Genomic DNA, 25,909 nt, shown 5'->3' on the forward strand with positions numbered 1-25,909 from the left:
CCTGGTTCACACTGCCTACCTGAACAGCTGTGTCTGGCACGTGCGTGGTGTTTACAGCGGCAGCATGTCAGCTGCCTTTCTGCTGCCAGCACTATCTTTCTATACTGAGTTTGCCTTTGATAAATACCATACAATGAAAGCCTTGTTAACATATGAATGGATTCTGTCCACAGAAAGGCCAGAGAGCTTTTAATCTGAAACAGATACAGGAAGTATTCAGTTTAAAAAATACATTATTTACACATTATTTATTTTTTCCATGTCTGTGACACATTCTACAGATAGAGTCATTCATACTGTAGTGAAAGGTTTACATGTTGCTGGTATATTGTCGATATGACCATGAACAGTCACTGTCTATTTTTGCTGGGAACTGTGCACGGCTCCCAGAAAAAAATAGGTGAGACCTCGACTGTCTAGTGGAGTGAAGCAGCCGCAGCTGAGAAGCACAGCTTGCACGGGCAATGTGACTGCTCTAAGCTGTTAACATGAGCACCGAAATAAAAAACAAGAGCCACGTACCCGCGCTGCTCAGGTAAACAGTGTGAATGAGCCGCCGGCTGAAGCACGTCCATGTACATCACCTGACGGTTCATTCTGTGTCTCTGCTTGACGTCCTTTCAGTGTAGGACGGTGAACACTAAATACTGTAACACCGTTCTCATCATCAAACTGTCGTTCACGTGGATGCCAAGATCCAACAACGAGGAAGAAACAATATGAGGAAACAGCTGAGAAAGCAGCGATTGCAGCAATGCTTCCTTCCTCTGATACTGAGGGACAGATTCCTGGATCTGAACCAGAAATGACAAGCTTTTTACATATTGCCACAGTTGTGTAGTCACTGTGGTCACTCCCACCTGGATGGCAAAGGGGCAACATTCAGCATCTGCCATTGTTTATTCAGGTGGAGAAAGAAACGGTGATGCAGAAATACTTAATAGCTGCTGTCAGAGTAAGAGTCCAAGACATTAGGAGTGTTTAGAAAAATAAGTTGGACAGTTTAGTTTCATAATGTCTTAATTTTACAGTGTATGGGAGACTTTAAGGCCTGTGGGGTTTAGCCATACTAGCAGCATGGCTCTCTGTCTGTCTGTCAGTCCACCACTGTTGTCCAGACTGAAATATCCATACCAAACAGTATGACATTTTGTATAAACTTGCATTATCAGCATAGGCTGAATCCTACTGAATTTGATGATCCCCTGACTTTGCCTGTAGTTCTCACTTATCTGAAGAAATAACGAGATGAATTGGCGCACAGTTTGTGCAGACCTATAGTATTCCAATATGATAAATCCTACTGATCTTGGTGATCCTCTGACCTTCCCTTTAGTGCCACTGTGAAGTTCATATTTGTGCTTTCGTGTGAAATGTCTCAACTATGGATTGCCATCAAATTTGTTACAGACATTAAAGCCGTCCCCGGGAGAAATATGACCACTGTGATTTCTTAACTTTTCATCTATGCCATGCTAGCATTAGCATTTAGCTCTGTCACTGTTGTGCCTAAGTACAAGTTTTTCCATGGGGTTAGAAAAGTCTAAAATCCAATTAATCTCAACTTTAGGCCTTAAAATGTTTGAAACATGAAGTCTTACAAAATGATTGGATTGATCAAGGTATGGTTACTTGTATAAAGTTGAATTTTTCAGTCACCCTGTTAAATGTTTTGGGAAAGAAAATGTCTTGATCATCTTGTAACAACTACATTGCTAGTATGGACATGAATTAGGCCTTCAATTACATTCATAATGGTTTTAATTACAGCCTCACAGACTGTAGACTGTTTTGTCTTAAAATGCTATTATTTTAACATAAAGATGATCTGGAGGCCAGAGTCCTTTCATTGCAACCGCACAAATTACCTGTGAAACAACCTGTGGATACTTCCATAGGTATACTGCATGATACAGTTTAGCAATTTACATAATAAACAGTGCTGTGAATAATAGTGCTGAGTAATACCAGTTGACCTTGATTAAGATCAAGGAAGGTAACGCTCTAAATGAGTACATCCTGTAATTAAATATTTATATCCTGATGAGAGTGTTTCTTCCGGGATGACAAAACCTCGATCTGAAGGTCACAAGGGATCACTGACTGGTTTGATGAGAACTATGTGATGTTACCCATATTCTGTGGCCTTCACAATTGCCTCACCTCAACCCAATTAAACAGTTAAAATTGTTAGATGGTGCTTTCTGCCAACACCATTAAAATTAATGAAAAATCTCTGTACAACTTTGGTTTTGCAGCTTGATGTGTTTGTATGTGATCCTGTGCAGGTGTTGTGGGTCAGCTTGTTACCTGCACAGGTTGAGCTGTTTCAGAATAACAGTGACAGTTTGTCTGTCTGCTGGGAGGTTTAGGACAGAAGTTTGATGATTCCTGACAGTTTGAAATAAGAGAAGCAGCTGAGAATGGATTCGTCACACCTCTGTGTGGTGAAATCTAATTTTAAGTCGTGGCGATATCTGTGCCTGTGTCTACAGGAAATGAGGCTGCTGAGTGATGAATTTCCTTGTAAGGGGAAAGCAGGTGATTGTACAGATGGACCGGACAGACGCAGGAGGCCTAATATGATCATAAAATACATTATTATAAGATTCTAACAGTAGTTACCTTATGAGATTTTGAGGGAAAAAAGTGTGGGTTTTAAAATTTTTTATTTTTTAGGGTTTGGTTTAAAAAAAAAAAAAAAAAAAAAAAAAAAAAAAAAAAAAAAAAAAAAAAAAAAAAAAAAAAAAAAAAAAAAAAAAAAAAAAAAAAAAAAAAGGTTTTTTATTGGGGAAAAAAAAAAAAAAAAAGAAAAGGGGAAGAAAAAAATAAAAAAAAATATTTTATTATAAATAAAATTTAAAATTTTTTTTTTTTTTTTTTTTTTTTTTTATTTTGGGGGGAAAAAAAAAAAAAAAATATTTAAGAAAAAAAAAAAAAAAAAAAAAAAAAAAAAAAAAAAAAAAAAAAAAAAAAAAAAAAAAAAAAAAATTAAAAAAAAAAAAATAAAAAAAAAAAAATTTAAAATTAAAAAAAAAAAAAAAAAAAAAAAAAATTAAAAAAAAATAAAAAAAAAAAAAATTAAAAAAATTTTTTGGAGAAAAAAAAAAAAAAAAAAAAAAATGTGTGTGTGTGTGTGTGTGTGTGTGTGTGTGTGTGTGTGTGTGTGTGTGTGTGTGTGTGTGTGTGTCTCTGGACAATGACTAGCTGCAGACAGACTGCAGCGGTCAGCTGGTGGTGTTTACAAAAGGGAGGGGAGGAAGTGTTTGTCTTCGGGGAGTGCTCACTCTTACTCTCAGAGCTGCACAGACTGACTGGTATCTGTGTACAGGAGATAAGACTGAGAGGGGGTCTTCAAGAATAACTGAGACTAAGAGGTAATGAGAGCAGTTTGATGCTCAGGAATGTAGAAAATAATTTGGAGTTTGGAAAATGGGTTTAACTGAGAGAGAAAAACATTGAGGTAGTACGGTGAAGAGAGATTTATTATCTGGTTTGTTGGTGTTTTTTTGTAGCTAACGTGTCTGATGATCATACACTGCATGATAGCAGTAAAAGGTTATATTTCAGACCTACGGTTACTTTATTTTTGGCAGAGAAATGCAACATACCAGCATTCATATGATTAACTGCCAGTGAGTCAGTGAAAGAAAGCTAACATTGTTAAGTTGGCTTCATATTGTATATTGCTTGTTCTTTATTTGGATCCCCCTCAGCTTTCTCAAAGTGGTTTCTAGTCATCCAGGAGTCAACATAAAATAGAAAATGTTAAAAATAATACATGATTTATGAAACAAGAAAACACAAACCAAACACAACAGGTATACTGATTTTATATATTAAAGAGAAACAATAAAAACTCTACACATACTGTATGTGAGTTACTATTTATGGGATTTTGCAGCAATAGGGTTAGGGTTAGTACCAGTAATCCCTAAAAGTTAAAAATCCCTGATTATAGTAACTTTCTTTATCTGGACCCCATATCAAGAGTATGATAAGAAAAAACCAATTAATACTGTGTAGAGACTTGATCATTAATATTAATGAAGTAATTTATCAAATAGTGAGACTAATGGTAATAAGAGTCAATGCTAGAGCATCTGTTAAGCTCTACTGGCTTTGCATGCTAACTAGGGATGCACCGGTCCACATTTATTCACTTCCGATCCCTGAATTTGGATATCTGTCGATACTGATACTATGATATTAAAATATATATATATATATATATATATATATATAATATTATATTATTATAATATTCCCCATGACGGCAGTAACACCACCCCCCCTCATCTGCCCTAAACCCCCCTCTTCTCGCTCCCCTTTCCCACTCCCCCTATCCTCTCCATTTTTCCACCCCACAAACCTCCACCTCCTCCCCCCACCTACCTCTCTCCACTACACCCACTCTCCCACCCCCTTGCACCCCTCCCCTCCTCCCCTCCTCCCCTCTCTACCAATCACCTCACAGCTGGGGACTGTCACCCCCCAATCACCGCCACAACCAACCCGGTCATCACAAGATACCAAGTGAGACAGCAGATCACCAGGACCCGGATATACAAGGCCAGAGGTCCCGACGACATCAGCTCGAGAGTCCTGAAAGTGTGTGCAGAGCAACTGGCAGGAGTGTTACAGCATCTGTTTGACCTCTCCCTGAGTTTGAAGAAGGTGCCAAAGATCTGGAAGACTTGCTGCTTAGCTCCTGTTCCCAAAAAAGGAAGACCCAGCGCTCTCAATGACTTCAGGCCTGTAGCCTTAACGTCACATGTTATGAAGACCTTTGAAAGATTGGTTCTGCAGCACATCAGACCCATGGTACGCGACTGCCTGGACCCTCTGCAGTATGCGTACCAGGCCGACATCGGCGTGGATGATGCCGTCATCTACCTGCTTCACAGAGCTTATACCCACCTGGAGAAGCCACGGACCAACATGAGGATCATGTTCTTCGACTTCTTCAGTGCCTCTGACACCATCAAACCTCTCCGGCTGGCAGAAAAACTGTCTGTGATGCAGGTGGATCAGGACCTAGTGGCCTGTATCACTGACTACCTCACTGATAGACCACAGTATGTCAGACTGCACAGCTGCTTGTCAGATGTGGTAACCAGCAGCACTGGCACACCCCAAAGAACTGTACTATCACCGTTCCTGTTCACCCTCTACACCTCTGACTTCTGCTTCAACTCTGGAGAGTGCCACCTACAGAAGTTCTCTGATGACTCCTCCATTGTCGGCTGTATCACAGATGATAGGAAGGAAGAGTACAGAGACCTGATTGAGAATTTCATTGGATGGTGCGATTAAGGCTGCTCAATTAATCGAAATTTGATCATGATTACGATTTTGGGGCCAAATGATCTCAAAACTAATAAAATCGGAGGGAAACGATTTTTTTTTTCATTTTCTGTTGTGCAACGTTGTATAGAAAAAAAGCTGAGCCCCTGAATTGGGACACAGCCACAGTCTGCGTGTTTCGCGAATGCGTATTTTCCGTCCCTCCCCCGCAGCAAGCACTGCACGTCATGCGCTCGGTATACTCGCTGTTCCCAACCTGTCGCGCGACAATGTGAAGTCACAGGAGCACCGTAACTATTTATACTTGCGCCGGTGGTCGCGACACTAGTTGCCGTCTTCTCCTGTCACGTTGTTTTCGTTTGAACAGGTAACCGGAGACTTACAAATGTTTATGGGGAAAGGAAAGTGTAACTGAGGACTTCCTTGCAAAGTGTTTTTGACAAATGTCCAATAAATGCAGCATGTTTCTGAAGTTTAAAAAAATTATTGTTTGAATAATCGTGATTTCAATTTTGACCCAAATAATCGTGATTATGATTTTTTCCATAATCGAGCAGCCCTAGGTGCGATAGGAACCACCTACAGCTCAACACTGGGAAAACCAAAGAGCTGGTGGTGGACTTCCGGAGGGGCAAGAGGACCCCCCTCCCCAGTCGAGATTAGGGTGGAGAAGGTAGAGATGGTGGACACCTACAAGTTCCTGGGGGTGACACTCAACAATAAACTGGACTGGACGGATCACACTGAGACCCTCTACAGGAAAGGTCAGAGCAGGCTGTTCTTTCTGAGGAGGCTCAGGTCCTTCAACGTGTGCACTCGACTACTACAGATGTTCTACCAGTCTGTTGTGGCAACCCCTCTCATCCTCTCTACACTGAACTGAGGCAGCTCAGGAGCACTTTCAGCTACAGACTGACCCAGCCCCGAGCCTCAAAGCGGTTTGGAGGCTCATTTGTTCCATCTGCCATCAGACTCACAACGCCACAGCACCCAGTTCCTCCAACCCCAGCAGATAAAGACTGGTTTAGAACTCCTTCCTGCAAAACACAAACCTTTTGCACTATTTATATTTAATTTCCACTTTAGTAGTTTAGTAGTTTTAGTTTAGTTTTAATTTTTTAGTTTTAGTCAAGTTGTATTTTCTGCTCATATTTTGGACTCCATGTCCTACTTGACCAACAAATAGAGTATATACTTTAATTTAGAGTTTTCTTCTAATATTAATAATATTAGCAATATTTTTACTGTGATATTCTTAGTTTTCAGACTTTGCAATAGGCTTTGCCCTATTGCTGCTGTGTCAAAATGAATTTCTCCTCAGGGGATAAATAAAGGAATTATCTTATCTTATTCCGATACCAGAGCTCTGTTTGCTTTAATAGTATTATTATCATTATTGTTGATTTTATATGAGGCTGAAATAAACTCCTCTCAACAGTATGATATGTACGTATGTATGCATGTATGTCCCAAAAGGCAAGTATAAGGTCAGCAAAGGGAGTCAGAAAAACAGGAAATCCTGTTAACAGGAAAAATCCCATCCTGAAAACAAATATGCAATTGTAAGGGTTTCAAATTGATTGTCATGTCAATATTCATTAAATTCCCAAAATGTCAAATATTTGAAATATAAGAAAAGTGCAATAAGTGTAAACATCTTACACATACACACACTAATCCCTTTAGCTTTCACGTTGTCTGCCTGGAGTTTACCTTGTTTTTGGAATGACTCCAGAAGTGATTCCTGACAGCTCCTTTTGTCTTTCTGCCCTCTGGCTAAAAAATCCTTGTGCTGTTTCATGTGGTGCTTTTTTAGATGTTTGATTGTGTTCGTAGTGTTGTACGACGCAAGGGAGCTTCCGCCTCTCTGAATCACGTCTTGGCAAACATTGCATTTTGCTGTCTTGCTCTGCGGTGTTTCCAGTGTCAAGTATTTCCACACAGCCGACATGTTGGCTAGCCACAATACTGCTCAATGCTATCCTGCTAGCTGGCTGCAAACTGCGGAATGGATTTCCTGTCTCATTGAGCTGCGCCTCCGTTCAGGAAATCCATTCCACAGTTTGCAGCCAGCTAGCAGACTGGCTGGCAGGAATCACTTGTGGAGTCATTTCAGCAGACAACGTTAAAGCGCAGACATGGTTCATGGATCGGATATCTCCGCAGGTTGGATCGGGAAATTCCGATCCGTGAATTACGCTGGATCGGATCGGCCCCATCCCTGCTAACGTGCTCACAATGACCATGCTAAAATGCGGATGTTAGGCAGCTATAATGTTAGTTGCAAAAGGTCTGAATAGTTTGATCATAAATTGTATTACCTTTTATTTACAGCTCAGTTCAGCAATGATACACATAGTGTAACTCTTTTAAATTGAGTTCCTTACAACCATGTTGAATGGAAATGATGAAAACAGTGCTTGTTTTTGTCATATTACAGTTATTGGTTTTCTCTGTTTGAGTCATTTAAAACAAACTTCTCAGTCTGTTGGAATCTTTTTTTTAGCACTCTGTCTGTCCTGCAGCTTACTTCACTTCAGGCATCACTTTAGGTATTGTGCTGCACTTTATTTCACTATTTTTATAAGTTGTTAGTTTTGTGATTTTCTGTTGTTTGCTATTGTATGAGTATGTATGTATGTGATGCTGATTGGCAGCAGCTGCACTAGTGGTGCTGACACGCATGTGCTGCATGTGTTGTTGCCATGACGATGAGGGGAGTTGTCATACTGCTACCATGCGGCACAATCAGAAGAGGACTGTGTGTCTACATTTTTGACGTATAGGCTGTTAACATGTACAGAAATTTGGGGGTTTCATCTTCATCACCAGCTGCTGTCCCCTCACTACAGTTATTTTTTCTCTTCTGGGATGTGTGCTGTTTGATAACAATTCATTGATTTATTAATGGACAGAAAATATATATATATTTTTTTTATAATCCATTTTGTCTTTTTTTATTCCCTTGCTCAAACTGTCTCAAATGTGAAAATTTGATTTTTCTGTCACTATATTCCTGACAGCAGTACATGAGACAGATAATCTGTGATTATCTTGTGCTCCTATTGGTATTTGCAAGAATCTCCCCCACCTGACTAAAAATAACCAATCAGAGCCAGGAGCAATATCTAACACAGTGTCAGTCACTGCTTGCGCACACACTGTGCAGCCCCCGCCTCCACACATGCTCTCACTCCGTCAAGCTCAATGTCTTCAGTGCGCCTCGTCAGGAGGAGCTGTGCCAACAACAGTGTATAGTAAAAAATGTGTGTGAACACATCCCAGCTCCACAGGGAGGATTGGATGCCGTGGCGCTGGTATCAACAAGTGGCAGTGGCATGATGACAAACAGTGGGGCATAACATTTCAGGGGGGACAGTGGTGTTTGTGTGTGTGGAGTGTACTAGCTGTGCGGCTTTTGTTGGCACAAAGTTGAGCATGTGTCTTTCTAAGTGTGTGAGAAAAGTACCAGTAAAGAGCCACAGAAAAGAGCTTTATGATTTTAGCACAGGTCATTTCTGGTTGTCCGTCATTTAGACAGACAGGGTTGTAAAAATTGTGTCATAATCTGCCTAATGATAATGAGACATATAACCTATTTGATAGCAATTAGTTTTCAAAAGCAATGCTAAGTAGACAAGGAGGTCATGTATGTGAGGTTAATATGCTCACTCGTAACCAACCCGTAACAGGGGGGTTGGATGTGAATCACTTGAGGTTACGCTGTATTACCCTCAGTGTTAATCTGTGGGAATGACAGCCAGCCTCCAGATTTTTCAGTCACTGTTTCAGTCAATGACAGACATATTTCTTTACTTTATTAGGGATGGTTAAGTTACTTTAGTCAGCTGTAAAGTGTATAGATAAGATCAGGTTGCAGCAGCAGTAACTGAAAGACCATGTATTGTGTTTGCTGCCACAGAAGAGCAATAAGAAGTTAATACAGCATCTTCCTGCATTCATCACAGTAAAGCTGGTCTGGACTTTGAAAAGCTAGTCCAGTTAGGCTAAAGTCAATTAAAATAGCCTATAACCAGAGGTGTCCGACAGAGATGGGGACTCGAGTTTGAGACTCGGACTCGAGTCACACTTCAGTCGCACACACAGAGACTTCAGACTTGACTTGGACTCGTGCTCAAAAAAGACTTCAGACTCGACTTGGTCTCGTGTTTTGGGACTCGTGAACAATCATTATGTTTTCTTTTTTGGCGTATTAATATTGAGGAAACTCTGAAACGTCTGACGAGCTTAATGTGATTCCTTCCATTTTTCATGGTAACCATGGTAACCATATTACGCATTGGGTGCGCGCCTCACGCACTCGCGCACTAGTACCTCGGATGGCGACTATGGCAACCAGCGGCACACCTGCAGCTGCTGCTGTACCATTTGTGATTACATTTGGTTTATAAAAACTTCAAACAGGACGGCACCAACAAAAGGAGCGCTGCCTGCAAAGTCAAGGATGCTGGATCCACCACATCAACTTTTATCAGGCACCTGAAAACTCACCTGGATAGGTCAGTCACATTAGCACATATGGACAGTTAGCTCAGCATCAGCTATGTAACCTTCACTTAGCTTGCTACTAGCTTTGTAACTGAATATTTGAATAGATGAGTGAATGTTAGTTTGCTTGTCGCACTTGTTTGCATTGAGTGGCGTTGACATGACGTTAAAAAAAAAAAAATAGGTCGGGTAACGTTAATCATCTACGTTGCCACCATCTACTGGCTAACGTTAACCGCAGAAAAATACATAGTTATACTGTCGGCTTACAGGCAGGTTACAGGTTAATTGTTGACCACGTAACGTCAATGTTACAGGTTTATCAGGTTACCATTACACAAAACAACACTGATGATATGGCAGCAACAGTTTTGCTTTTTTTTTGTGAACTAATTTTTTATTGCAAATAACACAGAAGTAACATATGTTTGTAACAAGTGTTTAAAGTACTTTTAAGTGTTTTGCTTACAAGTTGTTTGCATTTAGCTAAAGTGTGATGTTTTGCACTAATTGGAATGATGTTAATTACAATGTCTTTGACTGAGTGAAGTGTAACATTTTCTATATTTGTTCTTATTATGGTCCCACTGAGCCTGCACAATAGGGGACAAGATATACTGTAACTGTATGTTCATGTTGAAAGAATAGTTTCCTTTAAAGGAAAGCATTCATTGTGTGTTTTCTTCATATGGCATCGCAACTAATCAGTACTGATACTGTATGTTAATAGATAAAGGAGTGATAATAGTACAGTAAATGGATAGCAGCAGATGACAGAAGGGTCATTACAACCAGAAGAGATATATGACTTTTATTTTTTAGACTTGAGACTTGACTTGGACTCGTGACCAAAGGCTTCAGACTTGACTTGGACTTGCAAAAAAAGACTTGTGAACATCTCTGGTGTCCGACCACAGTTTGCTACAGATCTGGAAAGGTAACATTAACCTATGCAATCACTGAATCAGGCTTCACAGGTAGAGTAACACATTTGTTGCACAACAACAATCACATATGTATTGAGGAAGTGGATCAGATGATTGATCGCACAATTTTTGTTTTCTTTTGTGGTTCTATTTTGTTTGAAACTGCAAAACGTTCACAGCAGCAACACTCAGAACCCTTCCCTTGCGGCTGCAAGCTATTATAGCAGTAGCAACCCAAAATAGCCCCAGCTCAGGTGGAGCACACAGTCTCCATGCCCCCCCTCTCCAATGTTTAACTGAAGTCGCCGATAACAGTGTCACAAACCTGCAGCTGTCCAACACAAAACACAACTTCCCGTTTCTGTTGGAAACATGACATGTTGGATGATACGTTTTCACCTGACAAATATGGGGTCCTGCATCTCCCAGGCGATGGAGCTTCTGTGTGAATAGTGTGTGTGTGTGTGTGTGTGTGTGTGTGTGTGTGTGTGTGTGTGTGTGTGTGTGTGTGTGTGTTTGTTTGGATTTCAGGTGATAAACTTGACGCGGAGAAATTCTTTGCAGATGCACCCCTCTTGAAATTTCAGCATTACACGTTTTGCAAATCGCTATCTGTGGGTCTTTCTCAGATATATTGAAATACGTCCACACCGCAGACATGTTGGCGCTTATCCAGACAAGCGTGTGCTGGCCGCGGTTTTTGTTTGCGTCATCACAACTTTCTGTTTCGGCCGTGTTGTTTCGGTGATAAAAGTATTTCGGCCGAAAACCGAAAATGCGCTTTTGGGCCATTTTCGGCTGAAAATTTTCGGTGGCCGAATATTCGCTGCATCCCTATTATGCACCAATCAGCCATAACATTATGAGCACTGACAGGTACAGTAAATAACACTGATTATCATGGCTTCTGTCAGTGGGTGGGTTATATTAGGCAGCAAGTGAACATTTCAGTTCATGTTAGAAGCAGGAAAAATGGGCAGCGTAAGGATTTGAGCAACTTTAACAAGGGCCACATTGTGATGGCTAGATGACTGGGTCAGAGCATCTCCAGAACTGCAGCTCTTGTGGGGTGTTCCCAGTCTGCAGAGGTCAGTACCTATCAAAAGTGCTCCAAGGAAGGAAAAGAACCGGCGACAGGGTCATTGTGTGGCCAAGGCTCATTGATGCACGCTGGGAGTGAAGGCTGGCCTGCGTGGTCCGATCCAACAGATGAGCTACTGTAGCTCAAACTGCTGAAACAGTTCATGCTGGTTCTGATAGAAAGGTGTCAGAACACACGGTGCAGAGCAGTTTGTTGGTATGGGACTGCAGAACATTCTGACCACCAGGGTGTCCATGTAGTCATATTTATTGGTGCTAGAGTTGATCCAAGCTGCTAATATCACAAGGCTAGTACAGACATTAAAGCCAAAATGACCTTGTGGAGGTGGGCGTGGTTTGCGCTCAGCTGAAGGAGAGAGAGGTGTGGGGAAGGCTTGGGAGAGTGGCACCAGGTGAGTTGATTACCTCACCTGCTGATAATTACCTAATGACTCTACCCTTATCTTTGCAGTAGGGCGCTGGACCTGAGAGAGAGACGCTACCAGGAGTGCCACTGAGAGCTAGAGCCTTTATGGTGCCAGTTGTTGTGTGGTGTGTCAGCAACGCTCTAAATAAAAGTGGTGTGTTCAACTTCGGAGTGTGATTGCTTGTGTGCTGAGGGAACCCCGATTGTAGCACGATCTGCTACATAGCTCTATATGATTGTAGTGTGTGTTGCACGGCGCCCTCATGACACCATGTGATTGAGTTTCTTTACCCATCATACTTGTTTTGAGTGCTATCACCATGTCCCCAGACAATGTTGTTATTACTGAGAGAAATAATGGACAGAACAATGACAATAATGTGAATTTCCCCTTGGAGATGAATAAAGTATCTATCTAATCTAAAAGACCCAGGTTACATGACACTAGAAGCATAAGAGGAAAAACTTCCATCTGTTTTCCCTTCCCTTGTTGTCTCCAGCTGCCTTGCCCATGGGCTATAGGTAGAGAGCAGCTGAACCGGTAAATGACTGAAGAGCTGGTTGGGTACAGAGCATCCAGGCAGGTTTATCCTCCATAAAGTGAAAGCCAGGGAAATACAGTCTAATTTACTCCATGTACCCAGGCACTGGTAAGATTACCCATACTGTATTTGTGTGTGTGTGTGTGTGTGTGTGTGTGTGTGTGTGTGTGTGTGTGTGTGTGTTTTCCTGGTCACAGGGTGTGTTTACAGACTCACTTTGCTCCCTGTCCAATAATCTGAGACGTCTGACAGATATGTCTTGCTCTCGCCCGGTTCGTGTTTTCTCACAAGAGCTGCATCCTGACAGCCAAAAGTGCTACCAGGAACAAAGAGAAATGGTCGTTTACTGTAGAGGCATCTCACACACACACACACACACACACACACACACACACACACACACACACACACACACACACACACACACACACACACACACACACACAGCATTCTTTGTATTTATTGATCTGCCATTGGGAGGTCCTTGCTGTTGCCCAAATAAGCTGTTAACTCTCCTTGATAACCTATCATGTCCTCCGTGGAAAGGAAGGAACTCAAATTAAAGCCTTCAAGCATAAACAAACTCCAATGTGCATTACACACACACACAGACACACACACACACGCACACAAACGCACATATATACACACATATATACACACCCGTTAAAACGTTGTCACCTCCTCTCGTTGATCTCCCCCAGAGAGAAGAGCAGCAGGTCGGATGCCTGACCGTCACAGCTGAAAATGTAAAAGCTGTGAAACTTCTCATCTTCTGTAACCTGGAAAAATGTTCTCTTCTCAGGGACCCTCCACAGTCAGAGCTGTTATAGCAGGTTTAGCAAGTGTTGTACCAACAGGAACAAAGATCCTAATTCATTTATGTAGATTCTGCTTTTTTTTCCTGTACCATTTTTCTGACGTGCACCTTGTTACGAAAAATCCTCTGGCAGTTTTGCACGTCATTGTTGTGTCTGAATAAATGGCTGACTCACTGTAAAAGCTGCAGCAGCAATATGACTAACTGCCCTTTTTCAGTTAAATAGTTTGATTTAATAAGAGACCTCATATACTGTACTAAAGTCAAGAACTAAACTCAGAAAATTAAGATGCCTTCTGCTTCTTCCTATCTGTGTTGTCAACACATCTGAATAAATAACAGAAAATACAGTAAATTAGTTTGATTATAGATTTAAAATTGGCAGCAATTTAGACAAACTAGGAAACTGCTTGTATTTGAATTGATTTGCTGATAGTTCTGATTGGCTTTCTAAAAAGCAAGGACTTTTCTTGAGGTCCTGAGATAAATTTAGACCTTGATTTCTACTGTCAGGCTGGTTCCAGGGTTCCAGGGAAATTTCTGGGGTAGAAAAGTCAGACTCTAACATGTCCTTAACACTTCAGCACTGCTGAAGTTTGAACTTAATGTCATTATATTACAGGCTGCAGCAGTGCAGGTTTTAAAAACAGCGAACTAAGACAACTTTGTCAGTAACTGATCATTTGACATGATATTCACTCATTATAGGACTGTAGACTTTAGTTTGTTTTGTCTCTTTTCACATCTGATCAATTTTGACAGTTTGACAGCTCCTCTGATTGGCTGTCTGGTCATCTCAAATCATATCTAATGAAGAAAGCATTGCATATCATCGCTCCAGTGCTATGTTTTTGGCTGAACTTTCAGTCCTTATGGTCTGAGGGTGTGGGAGATTGCAGGCGAGGGGTTGAGGGTGGAGGGTGGAGGGAGAGATGTGAGTCTAAGCCTATGGTCACACTGCAGGTCTTAATGCTCAATTCCGATTTTTTGCAGAGATCCGATTTTTTTGCGTGTTTGTTCACATTAGAATTTAAATGCGTCCCACTGCCTCTGGTGCAGAATTGTGACGTCTGTCTCACTTCAGTGACGTAAAAGTCGGGTGAAATGCGGCATGACCGTTCAGACTGAGGTCACTTTAAATAACATCAGATATGTTTTTGATTCAGGACCACATATGAAAGGGGCCTGGATCGGATTTGAAAAAATTGGGTTTGTGCTGTTCAGACTATCATAAAAAATCCGATATGGGTCACATATGGCTGCAGACTGAACGTCGCCAAAGACACTGTGTAAGGTGTAAGGGACGAATGGAATGTGACTTTTATTTTCCAGGGATGCACATTGTGAAATAAAGACACCCATGATTCTGACAACTAATAGGTAACTTACAGTAAATTGCTCAGTGAGCAACGGACTTCACATGATAATAATGGAGGACTTTATGATTGAGTTTTTTTCCCGTCTCTCTTGTATACCAGTAAGTCTGAATGAATTAACTTTATACTTTGGTGTTGATAGTTTTGTGGTGCATTAAATTGTGGAGAATCTAGCTGATCTAAGGATGTGCAGCATCCATATTGACATAAGGTTAAACATTTATATTTGTGTAGGCGATCTAAACTACTGAAAACTCGCTCAAGCCGGCGCCATGGTGGATTTTAAGACGTTTTGTACATCAAGACAATTTCTATAAAATCCAGACCAGGCCTCTATTGGAGACCTGCGTTGTCAAAACCTGTAGCCACACCAGGCTTTTAAAGGAGACCTGCGTCTATTAGGGACCCTGCTTTTATTGGAAGTTTTACGGCATTATACTTTCGTTTTCCTTGTTTCAACTTCATTACCCAAGATGACAAAGAAGAAAAGTTTCTTGTTGTCTCACACAGCTGAGAGAGAGACAGAGCTTGCAGAGAAATGAAAAGCCGACAGTAGTTAATCCTCTCTTCTCGCTGAAAGCTGCTCTGAGAGCCGCCACTCCCTGGACATTTAGAGATGTTGACCTGCTGACCTCAGAGTGCTTCTACTCGGCAGGGAGGTTTTTGAAGAACGGCAATTTGAGTCCGGCAATCACAGCGCTGGCCGTGAGGGGAAAATGACACCTCCACCTAGATGTGTTTTGTCACTGACGGAAGAGTGCGCCCCGTCTGCTTATAAACCCCCCTGGGATAAATCAATTTCCTGGACAAAGCCCAGGAAATGGGGAGGCACAAGCAGAAATTCAACTGAAACCTGACAGGCGGCTTTTCACAGTGCATATGCAGCTTCTTTTCTGATTGTCGCCCCTCATTTCATGGGCAGGAGGAATTTGTACGAGGAAAGCCATCACTGGTGCATTCACTGGAAAAAAGATGGTGAAAAAGAGAGACATGCTCCAAAATTCTGCTAAAAAGGGCTTCAGATGACATTTTGTAGTTGCAGAGTATCTCCATTCAAAGGATGGAAGCACTTTATTATTACTTTTGTATGTCTGCTCTGAAAAGATGGATGAGACTGAATTAAAACTACAAATCAGTTTGAAAGAGAAAATCACAACCTGAGGTTCATTTTATAATATTTCTACAATACTAAGGATTAAGTGTAAAAAAGGTCATCGAGTCCCTAAAATACTTAAGAAAATTCCCCCCTGTTGTTATGGACACCTTATTATGATATATTTGCTTTTTATAACATTTTATATAATTAAGTTTTGTCAGTGATTCTCTTATTTTATACCCAAAATTGTATTATATTTTATTGTAAAATACCTCTATAATGGGGTAAAATATATTCATTTTTTTATTAAAATCAATGAAATGAGTTGGTTGAACTTTATTCCCAAAGAATATTTTGTATCAGTTTTGTTAGAAGGTATTGCTTTAATCCAATTTTGAAATTGTAGCACATCTCAGTTTATATATGTGTATGTTTAAGTAATGTGATTACTTTGCATATATGGTAAATGATGAGAAATTCATGACACTTAGATTTGACTTAGAGTGTTGCTATGTCATCCATTGTGCTAAAAAGCTATACTCGGTGCTTAAATCAGGTCTACAAACAGGTCTGACTGAAATCGTTATATGTTTTTAGCTTAATAAGCTGCTGCTGCTGCTGTACTTGTACCACATTTCACTCCAACACCTGCCTTCAGCAGGAGTTTCCTTATCTGTATTGAACTATGTCTCACATTTTCAACCTGTTAGATGAAGGTTGAGTCATTTTGAATGTGAGCGGTCACAACCTGCTGCTTTTCATGCATTTGCCCCTTCTCCTTCTCCTGTGGTTATAGCGAACCACAGCGGCTCAATTTAGACACAGAAAAGGCGAGGAAGCCCACACAAAAAGCTGTCAGCAGCAGATAAGTCGCTGCTCACTTTATGTCGCTGGAAATTGGTACTTTGACTTTCAGAATGCATTTGTTGCTGGCAGTGTTGCAACAAGCGGAAGAATAATGGTTTAATTTTCCCCTGACGCTGCCGTCCTCCAGACGCCTCATACATATGCAGCTTATGAGCTTCAGCTTCTGGTGATTCTGTCGCTCATGAAAATTTTAAATTCTCATACAACACAATATGTCATCTGTGGTTCACTGGGCAGAAATTACCAGGGAATGATTTCTTTTTTCTGGCCTGACTGGTTGCTCTACTGAAAAGTCTTGTTGTTAAAAAATATGCGACAAATTTTCAAACAAATGCATCACAGTTTCCTAAAACCCAAATCTGTTTTTTTATGAAGCTAACAGTCCAAAAAGAGAAAAGCAGTAAACCCTTACATTGGAGAAATTAGAAGCAGATTATATTTACAATTTTCTCTTGATTTAGGACTATAAACTGGTTGTAGAAAAAGATTCTATCTATGTCAGCATGTGCAAAGTTACTAAACATGGTCAAATTTAAAGATTGTCAGGCAAGTATACAACATAACTGAAGGACAGCAGATGAGAAAAAAAACTTGATCCATTATTTTTACAGATTGATGAGTGTCAGCTGCTCTTGATACACCACTGTCCTTTTCCTCAGCATCAACACGCGTCAGCTTGACTCAGCATATCTCAGCTATTCTCCCTTGATATCTTCTACTGTCTGTGCGATGCGTCCGGTGTGTGCTGTGGGGGTCAGTTAATGCCAGACATTTTGAGATGTGGTCCATGTGTGTTGCAGATATAAGTCTTGTGTTCAAGAATATAGATATATATATATATATATATATATATAGATATACACTACCAGTCAAAAGTTTGGACACACCTTCTCATTTAATGGTTTTTCTTTATTTTCATGACCATCCGTTCACCTTTTCTGCGTCGCACAAAGACACGGCGGATGGAACCAAACATCTCAAATTTGCACTCATCAGCCCAAAGCACAGATTTCCACTGGTCTAATGTGCATTCCTTGTGTTTCTTGGCCCAAACAAATCTCTTCTGATTGTCGCTTTTCCTTAGCAGTGGTTTTTTAGCAGCTATTTGACCATAGAGGCCTGATTCGCGCTGTCTCCTCTGAACAGTTGAGGTAGAGATGTGTCTGCTACTAGAACTCTGTGTGGCATTCATCTGGGCTCTAATCTGAGGTGCTGTTAACTTGCGATGTCTGAGGCTGGTGACTCGGATGAACTTATCCTCAGCAGCAGAGGTGACTCTTGGTCTTCCTTTCCTGGGGCGGTCCTCACGTGAGCCAGTTTCGTCGTTGCGCTTGATGATTTTTGCAACTGCACTTGGGGACACATTCAAAGTTTTTGCAATGTTCCGGACTGACTGACCTTCAGTTCTTAAAGTAATGATGGACTGTCATTTCTCTTTACTTAGCTGATTGGTTCTTGCCATAATATGAATTCTAACTGTTGTCAAAAAGGGCTGTCAGCTGTGTACCAACCTGACTTTTGCACAACACAACTGATGGTCCCAACCCCATTAAGAAGGCAAGAAATTCCACAAATGGACCCCGACAAGGCACACCTATGAAGTGAAAACCATTTCAGGTGACTACATCATGAAGCTCATTGAGAGAAGGCCAAGGGTTTGCAGCGCTGTCAACAAAGCAAAGGGTGGCTATTTTGAAGAACCTAAAATATTTTGTTTACTACATAATTCCATATGTGTTCATTCATAGTTTTGATGCCTTCAGTGAGAATCAACAATGTAAATAGTCATGAAAATAAAGAAAAAACATTAAATGAAAAGTTGTGTCCAAACTTTTGACTTGTAGGGTATATATAAATATATAATTATATATATTATATAAATTGGGTCGTTATAGCAGCCAGTATCCATCTATCCATATCTATCTCTTTTTTGTTTCATGATGACGATCAAAGTTGGCAGCACCGTTTTCTACGTGTGGGAATCTTTGGGAATCCCTGCTTCTGAGCTTATTTTCTCTCCCTGCTTGCCCAGGTACTACTACTACTACTACTACTTGTTTGAGTACAGATACCCAGCCCTTATGGTGGCTGCACTGTAGGAGGACAGTATCTACAGAGACTTCAGTGAGAAAATTAACCTGTATCAATGAATGTTGGAGGAACACAAATGATGCACTAATGCTCTGAAGGAAGCAGGTTGTGCAGTGTAACCCATGTTAAGCACACAAACACACTGCGTATATGAACACTGAAACAGTCCCCACTCCCCACCGCGCAAAAAAATAAAGGCTTTATGATTTTCACCGAAATGAACTGAAGCCAATGGCTGCCTGGAAAGGAAATTAATTCAGTTTCAAATCAGTTTAAAAGTGACCTCACGACTTTGAAAAGGGTTTTCAGTGGAGTAACATAAAGGCAATTTTTAATTAATGAACAAAGTCTTTGTTATGCTCTTTTTAAAGAATCTCCATCACTCGAAACATGACTAGATTTTCTCCCAGCCACACTTAGACAGATTCATCTTTCTCTGTTGTTTTTGGTGAACTCAGTTCCTAATGAAAGACATTTGTTAGATAATGTGACTCTTCTTGTCTCTGTAATGACGGTGTCACACTTTAACAAAGAGTCTAATCTTGTCCTTCTGTTCTGGTTCTCATCCATCCTGTCTTGCTATCATCTTCTGTTCTTCCTCTCCATCTGTTTCTAATTGATTTCACCCTCGTATGCCAACATCTCTTCTCTCATTTCTCCTCCCAAACACCCTCTCTGTACTTTACTTCGTTTTCTCCTCCATCATCTCTTCTCACTCTCAGGTGAACAAGCAGCAGCTGCAGGCGGTGAAGGAACGTTTCCTGGCTTTTCTCAACGGAGAAACTCAGATTGTGGCCGATGAAGCTTTCTGCAATGCTGTGAGGAGCTACTATGAGGCAAGGCGATTTTATCTCTATCCTATTCTACTCTGTTCTCCTCTTGGAAAACAAAAACTTTTTGTTGTTGTTTGTTTGTTTTTGGCTGAGAGGGACCTTGTTGTCCAGAGACCATTGGAGGCAGAGTTTGGAGGATCAGCACTCCACTCTAGTTATGGAATGGGGATGCCTGTATAAAGTTTCAATACTTTTTGATTGGTGTGTACAAAAATAAATCATGGTAAATGCTACAATTTTTCATTAAAATTTCCTGAAAAACTACATATAATATGGAAGATTTAAAATGCCAAATTAAGATGACAGATCAGAAGTAAAATATGCAAGAAGAAGTTGTACGCAGAAGAATCTCTTGAAATATTATTATATCAACATATTACAAAATTATGACATCACTGAATAGTAATTTTAAAATTTTGTCTCACTATTAACCTGCTACGTAGTCATGTTCATGCATGTAGCGCGTGCATCCATCCATGATTAATTACGAGCTAAAATGGGATGTAATGTAAAATTAATAGTTCAAAAACACTGCAATTATGGGTCCAATTGGCAACTATTGCGAGTGTAGTGTAGACAAGGAGTACCCCTTTTCCACTAAATTAGCACTGGTTCTTGAACTGGTTCCATTCAGGATTCAACAACAGTATTCAACAACAGTCAACAATCAGTAATCATCTTACCCCCCTGCAGTGCTTAATACATGATGTGTTGTCCCTGTCAAAATGGAAATCAACTGTCCAATCACAGCATGGAATATTGTATTTCCCTCTTTCTTTGTTGTACTTGTTTTCATTTAGGCATTTGAAATCTTTCCCACTATTAGAACTGAAACGCAGTAAAATACAGTACATTGCCGTTGTAGTGTGCAAAGGCATATAAACTAAAATAAACTTTTACAACATAAACACGAGCACGTTGGTTGGTAGAAGTTAAGGGCACTTGACTGGTAATTAGGTTTTACATGCTGTTTTCTTTTGGGTATTAATTGAAAAGGCAGAGTGTTAATAGATATGCTCAAAACGCAAGAAAGAGTGATCGAACCAGTGGAGTTACACTGGGCCTGTACAAGCCTCCATCAGTGGTTTTGTGGTCTACCGACCACTCAGAGCGCTTTACAACCCATGTCATATTCACCACTTGTTACTTCATACATTGATGGCAGAGGTTGCCATCTAAGGTGCCAACAGCTCATCAGGGGGATACCAATATCCAAAGCACTCATGATGATACTAAGCTCATTCACAGCGACCCTCCGATTACTAGGCAACCCGCTCTTCTACCTGAGCAATGGCTGCTAATTCTGTATGGAGATCTGAGTCACGTATGAGCAAAAAAACAAAAACCTCTTTAGCATTTATAAACTGCAGTCACTCTCTAATTGTTTTTGGGTTGGTCAGGCTCCACACAGCAAGTTAATTACAAAATACAAATATTCCTCTGAAAAAAAACCTCTTTGTCCCTTTCTTTGGTTTCAAACGGTCCTGTGTTGAGTTCTGGGTCTAGTCTGGGGGGTCTGCAGTGCCTTGGTCCACCTCCACACCTCTGATGACAGAGTGGTTGTTGAGCTCTTATGACACAAAATAATTACGTTTATCGCCGGCATCAGACTGAAACGGATTAGAAAATCGATCTACCAGCTGTTTTCTGGTATTGAGGGAGTTTTTCTTTGTTTAGGAATGCGGTGGCACCAATCTCTCCTCAAACTAAAGCTTTTTCATTTCCATCACCTCTGCTCCCTCTGCCCCCCTGCCATCCCACATCACCACAGTTTCTCTCTGATAGTACAAAAAATGCTTTCCCTCCTTCTCCACGTGCACACATGTAGCTGCAGCTGAATGCTTACTGAAGCTCTTCGCATCATGTCAGCTCCACGTAGTTAACACAAACACACATTGATTTTACACAGATTTTATGTTTCATTGACACTTCTTTTGGAATTGTTCCTAAAATTGGTTCAGTATTTGGATGGAAAGCTGTCCTCTGACTCCTCCATAGACACTGTGACAAACCCTCCCACGTCGACTCATGTTTCCAACTCCACTGTTGGAGGAGGACAGCTGTGAGCAGAGATTGCAGTGAATTTCCTCACTCTTCCCCCCCCATTTTTACTCTCTCTCTCTTATCTGTTGGTCCTCTGCCTGGATCTCTCCCTCTATCTCCCCTCATCTCTGTCTTCCCCTCCTCTGCTGAAGCGCCTATCATCTGGTATGAGATGGAGATCTTATCGACCACTTGCAGCTCGTCTCCCTAATTGCCAGCAATTGTGAGACGAGAGGATCTCACTGTATCTTGCAACTCTCACTCACTCTCACAGCGTTTGTATTGCCACAAAGGAGCTGACGGACCGAATGATCAAAGTGAGACGACTCGTCTTCCTCAGTGGACATCATTGTCCTCATGAGATGAGATACAAATTCTTCATGTTTGAAATGTCACCCTGAGACACCAGTGTTCACTGGGTTCGTTATATCGTCGTGGAGTCAGAGCATTACCACCCTGCAAACATATGACAACAGGGACTTGATCTTTTCATTCTTCATATGAAGTCATGGCAGATGTTCCACATGAGGAAATACATAGAGTGATCTATTTTCTGTCTCTCGCTCTGCTCATCATGGTTCACTGCGTGGTACACAACATGTAGAAAATACTCAAAGTGAGTGTGGGGGCATATGCAAACATGCAAGGTTGTTGTTTACATCAAGTACATGAAAATAAATAAAATGTGTCCATTGCAACTAATCATGACATGGTTCCCAAATTGTGTATTTGGAGGTCATAAATGCAATAATGTTAACCGAGAGAAGCTCCATTGTTGTCCAAAAACGATTTAAATACACATCATTAAGCCACACTCTTGTGCTTGGTGACATGTTCATTACCATGAACACACACACTTAGTTTATTTTGACTACATCCCACATACACCACCCAGCTGCCCCAAATACTCACTAGAGCACCAAATGAGGATGGTCCACCACTGAAAATAGTCCCCAACAAATCCAATATTTACTCTATCTTGAGTAACATTTGCTAGAGTATAACAGTGACAACTAGATATTGAAGGGGTTACTGAGCCTTTCTAAAAACAAAACTACATGTTTGTCAGGGTTTTTAAAGATTCATGTCTTCAGTGGGAACTACAGGGAAGTCAGAAAGAACTGAAAGACAGACTAACATTGGTTTAGCTCTTTTTGTGGGATTTGTTGACAGTAAAACAATAGAGAACAATACTGGATTTAATATTTAAAAGTTTCGATCAGCCTGTGCAGCCAGCAATTGCACAAGTTGTAGCAGTACTATTATGGACTCAAAAGGATTTTCTCTAAATGTGCAGACAATCTTAAATCATGCAGACATGTTCTTTACACGGTAATCTGCATACTGTATCTTGTTCTTCATCTTAGACCTAGTCATCTTCACACCCGATGTCCATGTTTTGTAAATAGAAAATATACTTGTGCCCCTTCTGTGCACCCATGGGCATGTTGGTCTTAAAATGAGGGGTGGTCAGGCCATTGTTGGCACACTGCTATCTTGAGGCGGCAGAAAGCCATTGTGCCATTGACTATTGGGTTGTATTTTTAATTTTTTAAGGTATCAAACATAGAGCGGCAGGGGGAGAAATATGGTGCTGCACAGAACAAGACATATACAGGCCATGATACTAGTAATACTAGTCCTGTGGGTAATCTGATACACTGCATTTCTCTGCAAGTGAGTTTTATTGGCATTATGAGTGCATAGGGACAGTTGGCATTAGTCTGCAATGTTATACCCAAAACACATCTACAGTTAATTAAGAGACTAAATAAAACCCCCTTTGTGCCTTGCGCCTTATTTTGCGCGCAGATTATGCACCGTATAATTAGAAAAAATAGAGTTGGATATGCCCTAAATGCACTTGTGCAATGGATGTTAGACCATGAACTATAGATCATTTATAGGGCCCTAAATGTAGCCTGTAGGTGTCATGTCTGCAGTTCAGCACCATGCAGAGGATGGTTGATCAGCAGATGTCATTTTCCACAATAATGGGGATGAAATCCTCTATTTGTGTATGTATGATTTAAGATTTAATAAAGCGCTGTATGTGGTGATATTGTTAATTTTCTGGAAATTCAAATGAGAAAATGCTTATGGATAAAATAACCAGAGGGAATGGCTGTTTTGTTTGATAAAAATATAATAACAAAGCATGTATGCTAATATTGTAGGGTAAAAACCCTAAAAACCTTGAGAACGTTGACGGTTTATTGTTTTTCATTCATTTATTTTTTGTCTTTTTTTATATTGTGGATAGGATACAATAGTGAATTGACTGGAAATGAGGAGCAAAAGAGAGAGCGCAAGATGATATTCATTCAGCTGGACTCAAACTGGGGGCGTTGTGACTCCATGATCAGCATCATGTTTTATTTCCAGAAAAGCACAACCAAAAGGAATTCACCATTATTAGAGAGCAGAGAGGAGAGAAGGATATGGCTGCACAGTTAATCAAATTATTATCAAAAACCGGAATATTTTGATAAAGGTAAAATGTGTAATAAAACAGCTTTATAATGATTTACTGTACTACTGCAGATATGTCCTGGCCTACAAACCTTGTTCTCCAGATGAATCATAATCATATTGCAATTGTGATTTTGGTCAAAATAATCACAATTGATGTTGATTTTTGACCATATTGTGCAGCCCCAGAGGTGGTGTGCTAATGTAGGTGAATCCTCAGCAGAGGAGGAAACTGAATTGAAAACCCAAAAGGAACTGGGACAGCTGGCGAGTCAACAGGATTTCACTGCTTTCTCACTGATTTTCCTCATCAAATGAATACATCATTATTTCAGTGAAACAGTTGAACTCCTTCTTCTCACCAGGCTGGATGTCGGATTCTGTGAGGTGAAACACTTTGGATCTAAAAAGTTTAATTCAGACCGCTCACACCTTATAACAAGCTGCTGCTGAGTCCTTGAGACCATCAGGCTGCAGACACACCGCAAATGACGGAAGTAAAGTCACCCAGAAACTGTCTGAGATACGAAAAATTAGCACAAAATAACAGGAACACTTCATGACTACAACTTTATTGTAACCAGATATTAATAATTAGTCAGATGGCAGCATGTGGAGTAACCTGGTACAAGTTATTTTTCAGTGAACGCAGTGTGTAGTACATAATGTTGTTGAATGTTTAAGTACATGCATCACAGTAGAGATGAATCTATTAGTCAATTAATTGACTAGTTGATAGAAAGAAAATTCATTTCATTCATTTCAGAAATGTACGTGATTAATCCATTTAGTCAGTATTTGAACGAATAATCTTTGGGTTGCAGACTGACAATTTTCCGATGTTTTCTGTATAATGGCCTACTGAAAACTGTCACCGCTTTACCAATAAAATGTCAACATAATTATGCCGCCACATGTTGAATTAACAATCTGTATTTAAATTTAATTTGGTTATTATTCGTTAGTATCACATCTTTCATTAGGGCTGCCAACATCATATTGCAATTATTTTGACAGATATTGCGATTGCAATATGATTTGCGATTAGTGGGAACCATCAATCACAAACTACATTTCCACTGAAAGAGACAGTGACAGACAGTCACTGGTCTGTACCGTATGCGCTGTTATATCATTGTTGGGTATATTTGCTCCTTTAGCATTGCAGAGTGATTACAGCATCTATCAGTTCGTCTGTCCAACACTTGGGTCCAAAGTGAGACCTCTCCACACCTACTGACCAGACTGACAGTAACTGATGTGGGCGTTTATGCTCACCAGAGGACCATGAACTGATAAGTTCTCACTGTCTGTCTGTCCTTCGGTCCTCCTGGCTGATCCTGTCATCTCTGTTTCATACTGCAGCACATGTTCTCCTCTCTGTCCATCAGACTCATAAATTAACACCCATTACTGCTCTGCTGCTATTTTTCTAATTCGCATCTTTTCCATAATTCAGCTCTTTGGCACTGCAACATGATGAGGTACAGGGTGTGTCCAGTGTGTGTGATGCAGAGCTA

The 25,909-nt window shown here is 40.5% G+C and overlaps 1 protein-coding gene across 8 annotated transcripts in view; it reads left to right on the top strand.

Moving 5' to 3' along the window:
- cadps2 (Ca++-dependent secretion activator 2) overlaps positions 1–25,909 on the top strand; it is a 200,163-nt gene that overhangs the window by 21,057 nt on the left and 153,197 nt on the right. For all 8 annotated transcript variants that reach the window (XM_051382486.1, XM_051382489.1, XM_051382485.1 and 5 more), the window contains exon 2: positions 19,764–19,877. In XM_051382486.1, coding sequence (XP_051238446.1) covers positions 19,764–19,877 — 114 coding nt within the window. The remainder of the gene's footprint in view (positions 1–19,763; positions 19,878–25,909) is intronic.

This window comes from Dicentrarchus labrax, unplaced genomic scaffold (genome assembly GCF_905237075.1).
Source record: "Dicentrarchus labrax unplaced genomic scaffold, dlabrax2021, whole genome shotgun sequence".
Lineage (NCBI taxonomy): Eukaryota > Metazoa > Chordata > Actinopteri > Moronidae > Dicentrarchus > Dicentrarchus labrax.